General features: G+C 47.5%; 1 protein-coding gene across 5 annotated transcripts in view; it reads left to right on the top strand.

The window, feature by feature from the left end:
• Window positions 1-1,250: 1,250 nt before the first annotated feature.
• Window positions 1,251-16,634, top strand: part of Rnf220 (ring finger protein 220) — a 230,567-nt gene continuing 215,183 nt past the window's right edge. The window contains exons 1-2 of one of the 5 annotated variants that reach the window (XM_021250730.2): window positions 1,251-1,602; window positions 7,945-8,686. In XM_021250730.2, coding sequence (XP_021106389.1) covers window positions 8,062-8,686 — 625 coding nt within the window. In that variant the 5' untranslated portion in view covers window positions 1,251-1,602; window positions 7,945-8,061. Of the gene's footprint in view, window positions 1,603-3,179; window positions 3,529-3,610; window positions 3,878-7,944; window positions 8,687-16,634 lie in introns of those variants that run through there. The other 4 variants (XM_021250728.2, XM_087214767.1, XM_087214766.1 and 1 more) reach the window with 4 other exon arrangements.

Here is a 16,634-nt window from a genome sequence, read left to right as displayed (position 1 = left end):
GACAATTCCTAGTGAAAAGAATAGTGCCTAACGTAATAAATGCCAGTGTATGAGTAAATGACTAAACATGGATAAAGACTTAGAGGTTCCTGAACAAACAACCCTAATCCTGTGAATTACAGAGGCAGAAGTAGTCATAATCATAGAACTCTACATGACTCAACCATTTATTTAAAGAGTTGTTAATTAAAAAACTGAAATATAAACAACATACATATACTTAAGCACACATGATATTTAGATGTTACTCTGATATTAAGCATAAGAAAAAGGATGAGGAAATATCTTAGAATGAAACTTTGGGTCTCATTCTATTTTAGACCATTTGTAAGGTGGTTCTTTGCAAGGTGGATTATCACTATGTACTCCTTGGGTTGGGGGAGGAAACTTTTTCCCCCACCTAAGGGAAATCGGAGGCTTCAGAAACTGAGCTACAAAAGAATGACTTAAACCAGGACATATACTGGTTGTGCTTTGCTTTCAGAGGTAGAACTACTTGCCATCCTAAATTTGTTAACCATGTCCCCATGGGCAAATTCCAAATACTTTCATCCTCCATTTCGTCTTTTATAAAGTAGTGATAATATTATCTCCAGAATTAATCTAAGGATTAAACAAGATCATGTAAAGACATTTAGTTCCATAACCTGGCTCCTAGAAGGCTCTCAGAAATGTTACTTTTCTATCCATTCCCCTTATCTTGCTGTACTTTATGATTTAAATGATTTGAAGAGAAAGAATTATAATACAGACATCAATAAAACAATGGAAACATTTTCTTTCAATCTGAAAGATAAACTAGGCCCTCTCCACTCCCTCTAAAAGTTATTGTTTAATGTATAATCATTTGTTATTTTATTCTTATAGGCAAAGATCCAGAGAAGCATTCCAAGAGAAACAGCAGTTAAGATCTTTCGGGGGAAAAAGGGAGAGTTAAGGAGGGAGCCAGGATTTGGGGCCAGCATCTCTGAATATCAGTCTTATTAAAGATCTTCCCATTTACTCTTGGTCACTTTTGATTCAAGAAAGACTGAAGAGCACCAAAACCCTAGGGCGAGGGGCGGGGTCGAGGAGGAGACTTGTAAACAAAAGCAAACACTCTCAGTAGTTTCCGCGGGGTCTGGCGACCCCAGGACTTTTGGAGTCCTTCCTTGAAGGCCAGCAGGTCTGTTCTCCAAGAGTGCCCTGGGTCTGGACTCCATTTCCCAGAGTCCCTTAGTGCCCTAATGTATTCAGTGCTCAGAGTGCCTGTATGTGTGTGAGTGTGAGAGAATGTGTGCGTGTATGTATGTGTGTGTGCGCGCGCGCGTGTGTGTGCGCCTCCGAGTCCCTGGGAGAGTGGAGGCTCATTCACTGATTAGAGCCAGCGCTGAGAGGCAGCACCGCTCCTTCTCTCAGACCAACCGAGTCTCTTGATCTGTACATGCAATCCCAGGCAGCTCGCGAGCACACACCCGGGGCCAGCCGCCTGCCGCTGCCGCCGCCGCCGCCGCCGCTGCCTCCGCCGGCTCTGCGCACCCGGGACTTTCCATGCACTGCACTCTCCGCCTTCTTCTCTCCGCGCCCTGAAAAGTGCGAACGTTCTCCCCAGGAATTTCCACGGCAAGTATGGAGACCAGAAAGGGGTGTAGATGTGTCTGCCCACACAGGAGGGGTGGGTGCGAGGACGGCTGGGTTCCTAGGGAACCCGGCTAACTTTCTGGGTCCGTCTCCTAGGATTCGGGCGGCTCCCCCGCGACGGGGCAAGGGCTGAGACCTGCACTGGCGCGTCTCAGACCTCGCGACAGAGCCTCCCGGCGTCGGTGCCCGGCGCGCTCCATGCGCTGCCTCGCTCAAACTTTCCGTCTTGAGTTTTCCTTAATGTGTTTTATTTGGGGGGTGCAAGGGGGAGGGACCAGGCGCGGGAATTGGACAAGTAGGGAGGGTGAGGGGACAGCCGAGAGACGCGAACAGGACTTCTTTTCTGCATCTTCTAATGAGCCCCACTCCCACTTTGGGTCGATCGCGAGCCTGCCCCCTTGCCAGCTCCCGTGTATCCTGCGGTGATTTCCAGAGGGGCTGGGGCTGGGTGGTACCCGGTGGGGAGCCGGAGGCGGTGGGGATAGGGAAGGGGCGATCCTTTGAGAAACTACCCAGGCTGCCCCGCACGACGCACTGCCGGCCCGGTGGGGTTCCTGAGGAGAGGCTTGGGAGCCTTTAGGCCCCCGGAGGCTCAGCTTACTTTTTCCTATGGGCAGCGGGTGTGAACGGTGTGGATGGAAGGGGGTGGAGTGGGAGTAATCTGCAGGCAGGAAGAGGGCAGGTGCTGGTACCGAGGTGGACCATTCCAAATGCAGCCGGTAAACTCTCGGCTCCGCTGGGTTGGGCCGGCCTGGCCTTAGAGCAGCCCCGCTTGTGCGGTCTCCCGGGATTGGGGGGGGGGGGGGTTCCTCTCAACAGTTTTAAAGAGCTAGGCGAGGGGACGACCGTGTCGACCCAGGCACCTTGCTCTTTTTGTATTATTATCATTTAAAAAAAATCTTAGACCTGCATTAAACTGAATAACAATTTCTCTCCTTCCGACTTGAGAACAAAACTTTTCAGCGAGCACTCCGGTCGCTGCAGTCCTGCGGCCACTGCCGCTGCGCTGGCCAGCCGAGGCCGAGCGACCTTCTCCGCCCGGAGTCGGGCCCTGCCACCGCGCTCTGGAGCCTCCGGTCGCCCCCCGCCCCCCCAACTCGGGGCTTTTCAGGGCTCGGCCTGGGCGTTTCGCCTTTGTGCTTTGTGAGAGAAAGCCTTTTCTTCCAGGGCACAACAAACTTGGGCGGAGAGCTTCCTTGTGGCCCCTCGGGCAAGGCCGCCCACGGTGGTGAGGCCATCCGAGGGGATGCCGGGGTCGTCCCCTATTCCAGGAACCCCTGCGAGAGCTCGAGGCCCCAGTGACCCCGGCCGGCAAGGGCAAGGGGGAGCCTGGAGATAGCGGGGTCCCCGGCTGCCCAGAGGCAGGGGATGATCTCTCGCTCCCCTTTAAGAACCGGCTGCTTTCAAGGGTCCTGGCTGCTGCTCTACCCCGGCCCCGAGCCGGGTGCGCGTCGTCCGGGTGGGTGCGTAGGGCCAGGGTGGACAGGATGGGCGCAGCCCTGCCTGGGAGGCAGGGTGTCCTGTTGTCTTTCGCCTGCGCCACCTCCCTGCCCTGGGGACAGCTGAGAGGGAAGACACCAGCGCTCCCTCCCCACGATGCCCAGCAGTTACGTCTTGCCTCTCGCCTCCGCTCTGGACTCGGCTTGAGGGGCAATGAAGAGAGAAAGGAAAAATAAAGAGGAAAAAGGGCGGGCAGTGGGGAAGCAGCGAGCAGGACTTGGGGGTGGGGGACGGAGCGGGCAAAGGGCCCCGCGCCTCGCGTGGCCTCCTCCTCTTTCGGTCTTCCCGGCTATCCCCGCCAAACGAAGAGGTGCAAAGGGGGAAAGACAGAAAGAGCGTCGAGGAAAAGCGCTGAGGGCGTCTTCCGTTTGGCTCCCTCCTGGCCCGCCGAGACCCGGCAAAAGTGGCGTGAGTTCGCTCGCTGCGCTCTGGGGCGAGGCGGGGGAAGGTGGAGGATAGGGCGCGGCGCGCTGCCGTAGACCGACTGGGCCGGGGCCGGGCGCGGAGCAAGCGGGAACGCACACCTGTTCTGCTTGACGCGCGGGGTGTGGCGGCGGCAGCGGAGCCCTCCCTTCCGCACGCCTCGCCCTCTGCCCGAGAACCGGAGGGTCCGGGGCGCGCCGAGCCGCGTGTGCAGGAAAGCGGAGTGGAGGTGCCCGCGGCTGCCCACTGAAGCGGTGGCGCGGGACGGCGGGACCCGGGCGACCCGCGGGGCGGGGCTGTTCAGGTGCTCCAGGTCCTTGGATTTTGGTCGAAGGTAGGCTGCTCCGAGCCCCTGCCCAGAGGCCCAGCGCGGTCTGGACCCGGGCCCCTCGCGCTTGCGCTTGTCGATTCTTCTCGGACCAGTGCCGTGGTTCGCCAAAGTTAAAGCAGATTCTTTCGTGCGGAGGTTGTGGGGACCTAAAGTACTCTCTGCAAAAGGCAACTGAGAGCCGAGAGGTCAGGCCAAGGAGTGGTGGGCTCGGTGCCACGAAGGCCCCAAGTTGACGTAGGTTTCGTCTTCACTTCTCCGTCCCCCCGTTTTCCCTAAGAGTTGTTTTTTGTTTGTTTGGTTTTTGGTTTTTTCCGGGTGGAGGCTCTTCCTGGCTTAATTCTGCACTCGCTCCTCAGTGAGGATTCCTGCGGCCCCGCTCTCCGGGACCCGCCAGTCTTTCTCGGTTTCGCGCCTGTGGGCCAACCAGGGTCCGGTCCGGGTCCAAAAGTGGGACCCATACTCAGCCAGGTCTGAACCGCAGGCGTCGGCCATAGCCGGGGAACCCTGTTAGCCTTGTGCTCCCTGAGTTCTCACATATGGTGATAAAATTTCTGTTAGGGCGGTTTTTCCAGATACCCCCTGGGCATTTGGTGTGCGGGGAATTCTGTTCAAACGAAGAAGTCTGTGAACTTAAAAAAAAAAATCTTTCCTGCGTTATTCACAATCCGCCACTACCCTGGCCTCATTTCCCATTGTTCTTTGCTTTTTAAGTTGCCTGTTAATTTTTTAAAAGTTTTTTTATGCAGAGGAAAAATATCGTTTAATTTGTTCTATTATTTTTAAGTCCTGGCTTTTGGAAACGGTTCAGAGACCACAAAAATGTCACCTGTTGTTATAAGCAGAGGAGTGTTGTGTGTGTGTTTTAATTGCCAGCAAAGTCGCAGTTTGGTAGGCGCCCTGAGCTCGGCTCAGGGAAAGAGCCCTTTGCAGTTCGCTTTGTGGTAGTCATTTGCAAGTAGGTTTGGCTCCCAACAGCAGCAGCAGCCACCTAGCTTTTTCCTGGGCCGATCCGTGTGTGGGTCTGGAAGCCCTGGCCCGGGGCCTGGGTGGGAGACAGCCTACTCTCTTGGACTTTCTGTCTAGCTTTCAGTTTTTCAGTGCGAAAGTGGCTAGTTCGCTCCGGAGAGCGCAGAGCGCTGCGCATCTGCCCAGCCTTAGACATTTTCACGTCCCAAACGCCGGCTTCTTCTTTTCATTTGTCTTGGTTGTGGCATGTGTAACCACGCAATTAGTAATCTCACTAATTATTCAGTTAGCTGGCGTTTTTGTAATCACTTTAAACCAGGGTCGGCTTGTGATTTAAGGAACAAACTCCCACACGTACAGAAATGAACCAAACCCATCACGTCAAGAATTTGAAATTTTTAAAACTCAATATTTGTTGGTCCCACTGACCAACCTCACTGCCTGCCAGACAATTTATTTAGCTTCGTGGATTGATCCCTCCTCCTTGTTTAGTTAATTCAACAAAGACTTTTTGCAATCTGTTTAGAGTTTGTCTGATGCCGTGGAAAAGTAGCTGATGATTTATTTGGTTGCTTTTCGATTTCTGTCTTCAGCCCTTCTTTCTCCTCCTTTCAGCGGGGATGTCAGCTGTTATTACTTCCTATTGATCCCTTTGCAAAGTGAGAAGTGAACTAAAATTAATGTCAATTCCACTGCTCGGATCAATAGCTGGAGTTATTTTAATCTGGATTTGCACGAAGTGCTAAATTAAAAAAAATCAGCATAGAGGCAGAAAAGTAACAGTTACTTACTTTCCCTTTGCCCAGTTCTTTACAGTCACCCAAATGCTCCATCAAGCTGATTATCTTACAATCCATATTTTTTTAATTAAGAGGGACAGTTAGTTTTCTTATTTTGGGTTCTGTGTTTAAACCCATGACATTTTGACATTGGGAGTGTATTAACTATAGATTTTCATAATGACTGTGGTCTGCTGAAGCCTCATCTATACAGGTTGTTAATGGGGGAGGGAGAAAAAAATCGCCCCTCCTCTCCCACAGAGACCAACACCCACAAAAGTGGAGTAAAAGAGATGTGATCTGGAAAAATATTGTTGATTTATTTTCAGTATAATGAAGTTTTCAAATGAATAAGCAGCTTTGAGTAATTCACTGTTCTGTTATAGTGTCCGGTGCTGTCGCCAGATTACTAATTTATGAAACTCATTTAACATAATGAGGTGATCTAGGAAGTAAAAATGGAAAGTGAATCCTAGGGGGAGTTATTTTTGGGGAGAAAGATTCTTCCCCTGGTCCCCAGTATATTATGTTTGTCCTTTTCTCCAGCTGCCCTCAGAGACTATGGCTTGTCGATAGATATGTAGTTATTTATTTCTGTTGTGAAGAGCTGCTTCGAACCCTTGGAACAGCCCTAGACTCACTTTCAGAGCATCCATGTTGTGTGACCATTAATCTGACTTGAAAACAGCCAAGAACAGGATTCCCAGACTTGTCAAGCTAACTGGCTGTCCTTGGCAGATCATTCCCTACACTGCTATAACTTGACAGGAAAGTTATTTAAAATTTGGAAGAGAGAAAAATCCGTTAATGTGAGATACATAATCTGGTAATTTAGCAATGATGTCTATAAGGAAAGATGCCAAATGAGGAAGCAGTTTGATGGTGTCCACTCATCTTCCCAATTAATAACACCCATTGACACGTCTGCTACAGGATGGGAGAAGGAAATACTCTCTTTACACTGCATTAAGCCAGGAGGATTCATCTGCAGTTTAACTGAGGATTGTTTATTTGAGGGAATACCACAGATATTCCATTATGGAAGTGAGCTTTTAAAGGGAGGGGATCATTTTTTATTTCTGACTCTTAATCTAAAGGTTATAATTTGTAGTAGATGGTGATTTTTGGATTGAGTTTCATTCAGTTTCTATTTAGTGTCTATAGTTGAAGCTAGTAAGTCCCAGTATTTACCTTATATTATCCTGATTTTTGATACAATAGCCCTTTTACCCCCTCCCACTCAATATACATTTTAAAACTGAATTAGTGGTTATTAAAATATACAACCTAAATTTACAAGGGAAACAACAAACGTCTCTCTGAACTCCAGTTTGTTCTGGGGGCCTTTATTGGACATCAGCTGAGACTGGGCCAATAAGCAGAGCAAAGTAACTCAGAAATTTTAGCATTTCACTTTAGATATTAGTGGCAAATCCAAGTCAGTTTACAAATCTACGAGACTGAGTGCATTAGTAACTAAAATTACTGATTCATTCTTTGCTGTCCCTGGAAGACAGATGCTTCCAGAGAGCACATGCCAAAGACACCCATTATATTTTTAAATATTGTCAGAGACGCCAGGCATTTTATTGATGAAGGCTTTGTTTCTTCTCAGAAAAGAGAAATAGGAAGCTTGTGTGATTAAAGTGGTGTGCATAAAAAATAATGTTGCTGCTGTTTGTTCACCTAGCACTTTCTGGAAACAATATTAGATGGTACATGAAGTTGTATGTTTATGTATGTACCAATGCATGTAATTTAGCCATGTGTACAGTTTGTGCCAACTACTATGTACAGATGTTCCTGGTTTCAATGTGTTGATATAGAAAAATTTTCATATCAGAATGTTATTAGGGAAATGAAGAGATAATGCAGATGTGCGCATAGGTAGGTAGAACAAGGTCTCTGAAAATCAGGCCTGCCCTGAAAGCTATATGCAGGTGGAAGCCCTTTAAAATATAGATTCCCCCCCCCCCCCCCGCACCAATCTGTTGGGTGACTCGGCTTTCCAAAGCTCATTTGCTCAGGGAATATTGTATTTGGAGGTTTTATGATTTTTTTTTTCTTTGCTGGGCTCAGGCGCATTTCACCCGGAACGTGTAGGGACCAAAGTCAGCTACGCGTACATCACAGTAAGTTGTCTATTGATTTTCCCGAATGAAAATGGTCTGCTGCTGCTGCTGCCCACTGGCTCCTAAAGCCTGTGGTGTCTCTTGCCCAAGTATCTGTAAGCCAGAAGGATGGTGTTTCAACCACTTGGGATTTCCCTTTTTTTCTTCCCCCTGACTTTCCTCCCCCTCTTTTTTCTCTTTGCTGTTTCCACAGGTCTTAGAAGGGCATGATTCCCCAGTAATATTCCCCACCCTGATCCAAGGTGCCACTCGGCCGCCCTCCCAGGGAAGACTGCTTCTTGTGTGACGCCAACCATTGAAAGAGACTCCGATGGACTTACACCGGGCAGCCTTCAAGATGGAGAACTCATCCTACCTTCCCAACCCTCTGGCATCCCCAGCACTGATGGTCTTGGCATCCACAGCCGAGGCCAGCCGGGATGCTTCCATCCCTTGTCAGCAGCCACGACCCTTTGGTGTACCTGTCTCAGTAGACAAGGATGTGCATATTCCCTTCACCAACGGCTCCTACACCTTCGCCTCTATGTACCATCGGCAAGGTGGGGTGCCAGGCACTTTTGCCAATCGTGATTTCCCCCCTTCCTTATTACACCTCCACCCTCAGTTTGCTCCCCCTAATCTAGATTGTACCCCAATCAGCATGCTGAATCATAGTGGTGTGGGGGCTTTCCGTCCCTTTGCTTCCACTGAGGACCGGGAAAGCTATCAGTCAGCCTTTACTCCAGCCAAGCGACTTAAGAACTGCCATGACACAGAGTCTCCCCACCTGCGCTTCTCAGATGCAGATGGCAAGGAATATGACTTTGGGACACAGCTGCCATCTAGCTCCCCCGGTTCACTTAAGGTTGATGACACTGGGAAGAAGATTTTTGCGGTCTCTGGCCTCATTTCTGATCGAGAAGCGTCATCTAGCCCAGAGGATCGGAATGACAGATGTAAGTACTTTGGTTGGAGCCCTCCCTCACCCCCAGTAAGCCCTGCCTTGCAGTAGTGTTCAACAGGTCGGCAGCTTTGTGCACATGCTTGGTGATGAAGGGCCAACTGCTTACCTTTCGGTAGCGGTGTAGTGCTAACATTTACTTGTCTCTCAGCAAGCACTGGTAGTTCTTGTACAAAGTGTTTTTCTGAAGGTAGCCAGAGGCAAGTTGGCCTCAGTACTGCCTGTCTCTCCCAAACACACTTGGCTTCTTCTCGGAGGACTGCGGAGTGAGGAGGGTGCCATATATACCCTGCAGTGAAGGTCTTTATATTAGAGAGCATAGATTCCTGGGGAATTTGGGAGGTCAGAAGAAACTTGTCCATCCCTTCTCTCCTTGCTGTCCTCATTTTGTTTCTCTGATCGCAGTATTATTTTTTAAACTTTTCCATTGTATCAGCCAGCAGACGCCACGTGATTTTATTTTCACAACTCTCAGCCCTTGTCCACATCAGGCTATTTTTCAGAGAAGGACAAAGGTGTCGCCAATCACCATAAAGCATTTCAAACAGCTGTGTTTTCCTTGCAATTGCAAAGCTGGAAAGCTGACTTCTCTTGGGATTTGACAGGTTTGCTGGCTGCTTATCCTGGAGGCTCACTTTTAGGATAAACACGGTTGACTTGTGTGACTGCTCCATAGTTGGTGCTCACAACTATTATTAATTTCTGCTCATGAAATGGCTTTTTTTCATATTCTCCAAGTGCCTTATTGGGCTCTGGCTATACTCACCTATACTAACTCATTGTTGGAACTAAAGCTTTATTTAGAACTTGCAAACTAGGAGTGCTGAACCCTGCAATCTTCCACTCTGATATAATCAGAAAATAATTGTTTTGACGCTTTTGGGCTGTGGGTAGTCAGAGCAGTTTTCTTCAAGCCTGGTGAGAATTTATGAACTGAGGGTGTTTTTCCACCCAACCCTTTGTTCTAAGATTTGCTCCATTTTATTAAGAAAACTATATCAGAGGTTTGCTTTCCCCTCTTCTCTCTCTTTTTTTGTTGTTTTTGTGCTCCTGTCCTCTCTATAACCAACAGGAACACCATTTTTTTTCTCTTTTCTTTATGATGCCGAGGAGAGTAATAGAGACATTGTAGCGCTCTCCCCTGTCGGCACTGCTTCCTCAGGCTGTCTCCTTGAATTAGGCACTGTGTTAACTTTCCTGCACTAAAAGGCATCTGCCTAAACCCAGCGTACCTTTTCAATAAAAGTCATCATAAAATCAACCTGCCTTGTAAATCCATCGCTCTTTGGTTTTGAAATATGTTGCAAGTGTGTCTTTTATGTCAGTGTCTGTAAGCTGGAGACCTCCCCACTTAAGGGAGAAGCCTGGTATATGACAGCACAACTACTAGCGTGGCTCTCACACTTCAGCCTCTACTCCTCTGTCACCTTTTCACTTTCTGTTGACTTGTGTATTCTGCTTCTGCTTCTTGGATATACCTGCTGGACAGGTATTGGCATTATATTGATTGATCTTTTTTATTTTTTTATTTGTTAAATGTTGGGTAAATGATCAAAGCTAGCTGTAATCTAACCTCTGTCTGAAACTGCCCTTGGTTAGGGTGTGACCTATTCAGCCCCCTTTTCTTCCAAGTACAAGTTGCAAATAAAATCCTCTCAAAACTCCTATGTCACAAAGTAGCATCTGGAGATCATGAGTTCTTTCTTCTCACCCAACAGACCAGTTTGTTTTCATTTTGTTATCTTTTCAGCCCAAACCTACATCAGACTCCCAGAGCAGGCAGAAGCTTGTTAGTCAAGTCAGAACTCATAGATGTGGATATCCATTCCCCTCCGAGTGTCAAAGCTATAACTCTTCTGTTTGCCTGGTTTGCATTGTATGGTGGTGCTATCCCCCATGGAGATAGATCCCTCACACAGGAATACGCCTGGGTGGAGAAAAATTAAATGAGTCTGTCTCCCAAAGTGAAATGGAATTCTGACCTTGAAATTAATGAGATTCTGATCAAAAAGGTGGGGAAATTTCTTTATTTCAAATTGTCATATTATATAAATTTTATATTTAAATATTCTTCCCTTTAAAAGTATTTTTTTTTGTACAAAGACATGAAGCACAGGATGTTTGTGCACACCCACATTATTAGACAGAGTTGTATTTGTGACTAACCTTTAACTAGAAACAAAGGTGCCAAGTGAAGAGACTGTCATCCTGTGGTAGCCCTGGATTTGTGCTCCGTTTTCCTTTCCTTGCTTTAGATGGTAGAGGGGCCTTCTCAGGGTTGCATTTGGGCGACATCTGTGCTTTTGATTTCAAGTTTTTAGAAGGCAGGAGAAACATTTTTTGCAAGGAAGGGTTGAAGAGGCACTATGACAAAGTCAGTAGCAGCTTTCTTGGCTCCTGTCATATACCACCGTGTGTCAGAATATTTATGGTCTGTTTTATGTAAATACATATTTAAGGGCCTTTAGAAGGCCTGATTATTCCCACTAGATGCCTTTCAGGCCCTCCCTAAGAACCATTTTGAAATAAGTAATATTTCTCAGATAATCGAGTGACAATATACAAGACTGCTTCCAGAGGGAGAAGGAGCTTCGGGGGTGGGGTGGGGGGGCAGATGAGCCAGTGAGGGGGATTGGGAAGGCCAGAAGAGAGAAAGTGTTCAAAAGTGCCAAGGAATAAGACATTGCTTTTGCCTGAATTGCCAAAATGAATCATGTATTATTTTAGGGTTTTTTATTATTAAAATTTAGAATTAATTTCTGATATGGTTGACTCGTTTTTCAGTTCTCTTCATATAAATAAAATATTTTTTCATAAAATGTAAAAAATGTTTTAATTAAATGTGATAGTAAAACTCTTAAATAAGCATTAACTTTAGAGCTTTGTTGGTGGATGGGGTGGGGTGGTAAGTATGGGGTGTGTAAGTCCCTTACTCAGAATAGAAGTTTTATGACTGAGTTTTAGGTCACTGAAAAATCAGTTTTATAATGGAAACACTGACAATTTTTACTGTTGCAGCCACCCCCTGCTCACACTGCATCCATATGCAAATATGTCTGCATGTGAGCACCTTTGAACGTGGGGCCTGCAGACATGGTGTAATGCACACGTGTTGGTTCCTTAAATCTGGGTACTGATAGGCAGGATTTCTTTTGTGGTTAAATATGCATTTTTTGAAGACAGAAATATAGCTATCTGGGTAAAGTATCCTCTCTCCAGTAGATGATTCCAGTTTGCTTGCCTGTCCATCCACCTGGCCTCACAGGTGATTCTGAGGTAGGTGTTGGGCTCTATGGAACAAGGAAGCCTTTGCTCTACAGGACTGACTTATTTGCCCTGGAAAATGGGAGAAGTGTTTTGTGAGAAGCTGCTCATGGAGGATGCACAATTCCCCAGGAAGGGAACTGAGGTAACTCCAGTTTATTGTCATTCTCTGAACCAGTCCCCAAGGCTCCTTCCTTGTCCAGGGAAATGATGCTAAAATTTATGGACCAATTACGAATAGTCCACATTGTGTCTTACATATGAAGTGTCTATCAGTGTTTCTCAGGGCCTTTAAAATAAACATTGCTCATTAAGGAAACTTTACAACAAAAGGGAAGGTAAGTACTGTCTGCTGCCTTGTGCTACAATCCATACATTTATTACACCCTCAGCCCTCTGGCTTCTGTCACGTGCATCTCCTGATGGTTCTCTGTCCCTGTACCCAGACTTTTGCCTGGGTGACAGCAGCCTTTGGCCAGTCTGCCTGTTTATCCACTCAGCCCAAATTGTAGTTGGTTAGCATGCATGCACACCCCAGGGCAGAGAGGGCTCAGAATTGCCCAGGAGAGCCTTCTGGCTCACCCCAGGGATAGGCCCTAGGGACTAACTGTAAGTGGCTTTGCTTGGCTCTCTTTCCCTGGCCCTTCTGGGTGGTCAGGCAGACTCAAGTAGGCAGGAAATCCGATGGTTCTCAGCAGCTCCTGGATATCTGGCTGTGCTGTCTTCTTTGACTATTTGAAAAGCCATCCTCGGGTCCCTGAGGTGGTATTTTATACTGAGATGTGTCTTTCTAAAGCCACGTGTCATTACAAGACTCAGCTGAGCTCACCTAGGCCAAAGGCAGCCTGAGATGAGGAGGGCCAGCCCATCTGAGGGGGGGGGTCACATCCCGGGGTGGGGGTCACATTCCAAGGGCTGTGGGACTAGAGCAGGCAGAGACATTAATCTGGGTTAGGGAGAATGGGACAGTTCCAAGGTCACCAAGCTCCACCTCTGGATTGCAGTTGGAGCAGATGACCAATGTAGAGGGTCAGGTAATCGCCAGACAAGAAGGGTCAGATGGATGGTTCCCTCAGCCCTCACTGGCAGACCTAGCCTGACTCTTGCTCAGCTGCTCCCGGTTCTCTGGGAGTCTCTTTCTCCTCCCCCTCTCCCCGGGGGCAAGAACTGCTCTGATGTGTGTGGTTGTTTCTGGTTGTTCACTCCCGGCACAGTCATGGAGACTCCTTTTCATGCTGCTGGGTTTAATTGTCTTGTTGGGATAAAGAAATGTTTGCACAGCTAAAGTGGGGCCGGACTGGACTGGAGCGGTCCCTGATGGCTGCAGAGCCATCTGGCCTGGCTTGGCTCAGCTCGGAGCGCCGCTCGCCCGGCGCCTGGGCTCGCTCGCGCGCCCGCTCCCGCTCCCTTCCCCTGCCCTCGCTCCACGCCGCTGCTGCTCGGCGGCTGCCTTCTCGCACGGCCGGAATGCCTAATCACCATGGTGAGAAAACGGACACCGCGGCCGTCCTCCCTCCTCGCCTCGCGCCCTCCCTCCTATCAATTGTCATGCAGAAGCGATCAGGGCTGCCGTTTCCTCAGGGCCGCCAGCCAGCCCTCGCCGCTCGGGCTGAAGGGTGGCTGGTAATGGATCGCTGGGGGAGGGGGCGCGGAGAGCGCCGGCCAGGCCACCCGGTGGGCACCGTCCGCTCACTTGCCACGGACCCCCGGGCCACCGCCGCCGAGGCTCAGCTTGAGAGTGGTTTGAGAAATGTTAACGTCGCCGTCGCTCTGCGAGACTTGGAAACTGGGGGAGAACCCCCGCGCCCCGCGCGGCCAGGGACCCAGGGCCGATTGCGACCCCAGCCCTGCCGTCCAAGTCCCCACGCTCCCAAGTCGCACTAAGAACGCAGCCAGCTCCTGCCCGATTTCCTATACTTTTCTGAACAGAAGACACTGGGGGACGGGGGGGAGTGTGACACGGGGGGGGGGGGTCATGGCCTGGGGGGGCCTGGCAGGGGGCTGCAGGTAGGTGCGTGCGGGGGGAGGTCGAGGGGGACGGCGGGGCATGGAGAACGAAGGCTGGAGCTGGGAGCCAGGGCGCGTGGAAGTGTACACGCGCATCTGGACCTAGCTTTTGCCTTGGTACCCGAGGACTCCTTTCGGCTCAAAATGTTTTTCCCTTCTTGCTTTTTAAATCTGTAAAATATTTCGAGGAATGTCTCCCAAGTCCAGGGCTTGGTGGATCTGCAGAATGGCTGGTATTCGGGCCAGGCAAGCCAGTCGTCTCTGATGGTCAGAGGCTGGAAGCTAGCACTTCGGGGCTCTCGCGAAAAGTCCCGGCGATTTCTGGAACTCTTCCCACGGGAAGTTTTCCGGGGCTGCCTTCCGGTCAGCGAACCCAGGTTGACTATTTGGTGCTCCCGCCCTTTTTTCTGAAAACAAAAAACACACATTGTATCCAAATAACAAAAGTTGCTCTCCTTCCCCACCCCCTTTCCTCATTAGGCAGGGAAGAGGAAACTGAAAAATAGAATTATATTTTTATGTTGGTTTTTCTTATTTTTAACCCATATTAGCTACCTCCATCTGGTTAATAAATATTAGCACAAGTTGAAATGGATTCATTGTAAATACTTCGGATTTGGAGTGACAATGCATTTTAAAACATTGCATTTTTATAATTTTTTTTCTTGTTTTTAAATCATTAACCACATCCATCTGGCTAATACATATCCGAGCACACATTGGAAAGTACTCCTAGAAATACTTGAGATTTAGAGTGATGGTACATTTCACTGTGAAATCAACTCCATTCTAACATCAAAATAACAACTTTTGGACGTGAATATTCTCTTCCAACAATTTAACTGTATTTCCCAGCGCCATTTTATCCCTCTTGAAGAGAGATGAACTACAGATTTAAGAATAATTTATTACTATATAGCAGTTAAAATGTCTTAACTTTTTTTTAAAGTATCATTTCAGCTGTGGCATTTGTGGTTGAGCAGAATGTGTTTTTATCCTCAAAGTGTGTGCTACAGAGTGGGAATTTGTAAATATCTTTTTCTTTGAGGCAAAGAAGGAGAGTTTTTTGCAAAAGAACTTTCTTATGCCTTTTCCAGAAAAAATGTCCTGGATTGGAACCATGAGTTTAGGCCTAGAGAAATGATACGCTGTGGTATGAATTAGTAAACCAGACAGATGCTAATTAAACAGGAGCAGTTTATTCCCTTAACCAGTGGATTAGAGTATTCTGTTACCTTAATCACATTTTAGTTTTATTGTAAAGAACAATTTGCTGTTGTTGCATTGCTACCAAGCACATCAAAGGATGTAGTAAGTTTGAGTATTGAATACATTGATGACAATGGTTATAACCTAGTTGGGTTTTTTTGTTTTTTTTGGGCTTTTTTGGTTCCGGAGATCGAACTCAGCTCCTTGAGCTTGCGCAGCAGGCGGCGAAACCACTGAGCTAAATCCCTGGCCCTATAACCTAGTTTTGACTTTAAATTTTCATGAGTTTGCTACTCTTCAGCATTGTACTGAAGGAAATCTGTAAGACTCTGCTATCCTAAAGGCATGGGGTTGAGGAAAGAGAGGAAGAATTTGTTTAGGCCTTGAATTTTGATGATGATAAAGATAGGAAGTTTTTCAAGAGATACATGAAATCCTCCTTCAAAAACACAGACTGATTTTGTTGATAGTACTTGAGATACTAAAAGATCTTTCATAATTTAGAAAATAATATTAAATTTGCTTTTTTCTCCTAACCTTTTAGAGATTTGAGACTGGAGCCCCCTTCCCAAATGTTTTCCCACAGCGTTACATCCTGTATGGTGGAGTCCACAAATACAGATCTGCTTTTGGTGTGTATTTTAGAATAAAGTTTCTCTCTAGATCCTGATTGAAGATGGAAACAGTTAAGTGATATGGGGGTTTGTAGACACGTATAACCATCTGGCAATTCAGATATTTGACTGTCAATTTTCTCTGTGGAATGTGTACTGGTTGCAGATGACCTAAAGGAAATGAAAGTTGTGTTTTTAGGGGGAGAGATCGTGCTGCCAGTGTATTCTTTTTAGCAGATCCAGAGCTTTAGAACACTATAGAGCTATGTGGGTGAAGAAGGAACCTTTTGGTTCAGTCTCATGAGAAATCAAGCCCAGTAAGCCTGAGTGGGACTCACCAGATGAGAGTTGTCTTTTTCCACTGAGATTCATTTGCAGGCCAAGACTTATGGCTCTGCATCCATCTTAGAGCAGCAGAGACCATCAGAACACTGCAGGGAGGGGGCAAGGGCCAGCCCTAGAAAGGCCTTCACTTTATTTTCAGGTATATGATTTCCATTTAGGTGCCAGCTAATCCTATATTGCTCTCATTTGACCTTGCTTTTGGGGGTTTGATTTAAACAAAGTCAGTGGCCTAGCATAATAAATAACTGTTAGGGGAGTAACAGCTATGTTTGCCCCTTTGAGTCTCAGGTCGAAGATGTTACAAAGCAAAAGTGAGGAGGCAATATAACATAGTTGTTATGAGTGTAGTCTCTGGAGCTAAATCCCAACCCTTTAGCTTACTTGCTTTGTGACACTCGAGCAAATTACTTAACATCTCTGAGCCTCAGTATTCTCGCCTGCAAAATGGGAATCACACACAACTTTAAAGGGTGATTGTGAAGGGCTGAATGAGATTAAATTCAC

This window comes from Heterocephalus glaber, unplaced genomic scaffold (assembly GCF_053883595.1).
Source record: "Heterocephalus glaber isolate CG9 unplaced genomic scaffold, H.glaber_assembly_v1.0 deba00001451, whole genome shotgun sequence".
Lineage (NCBI taxonomy): Eukaryota > Metazoa > Chordata > Mammalia > Rodentia > Bathyergidae > Heterocephalus > Heterocephalus glaber.
The sequence above is the reverse complement of the archived record's forward strand: the minus strand, read 5'-3'. Positions and strand labels throughout refer to the sequence as shown.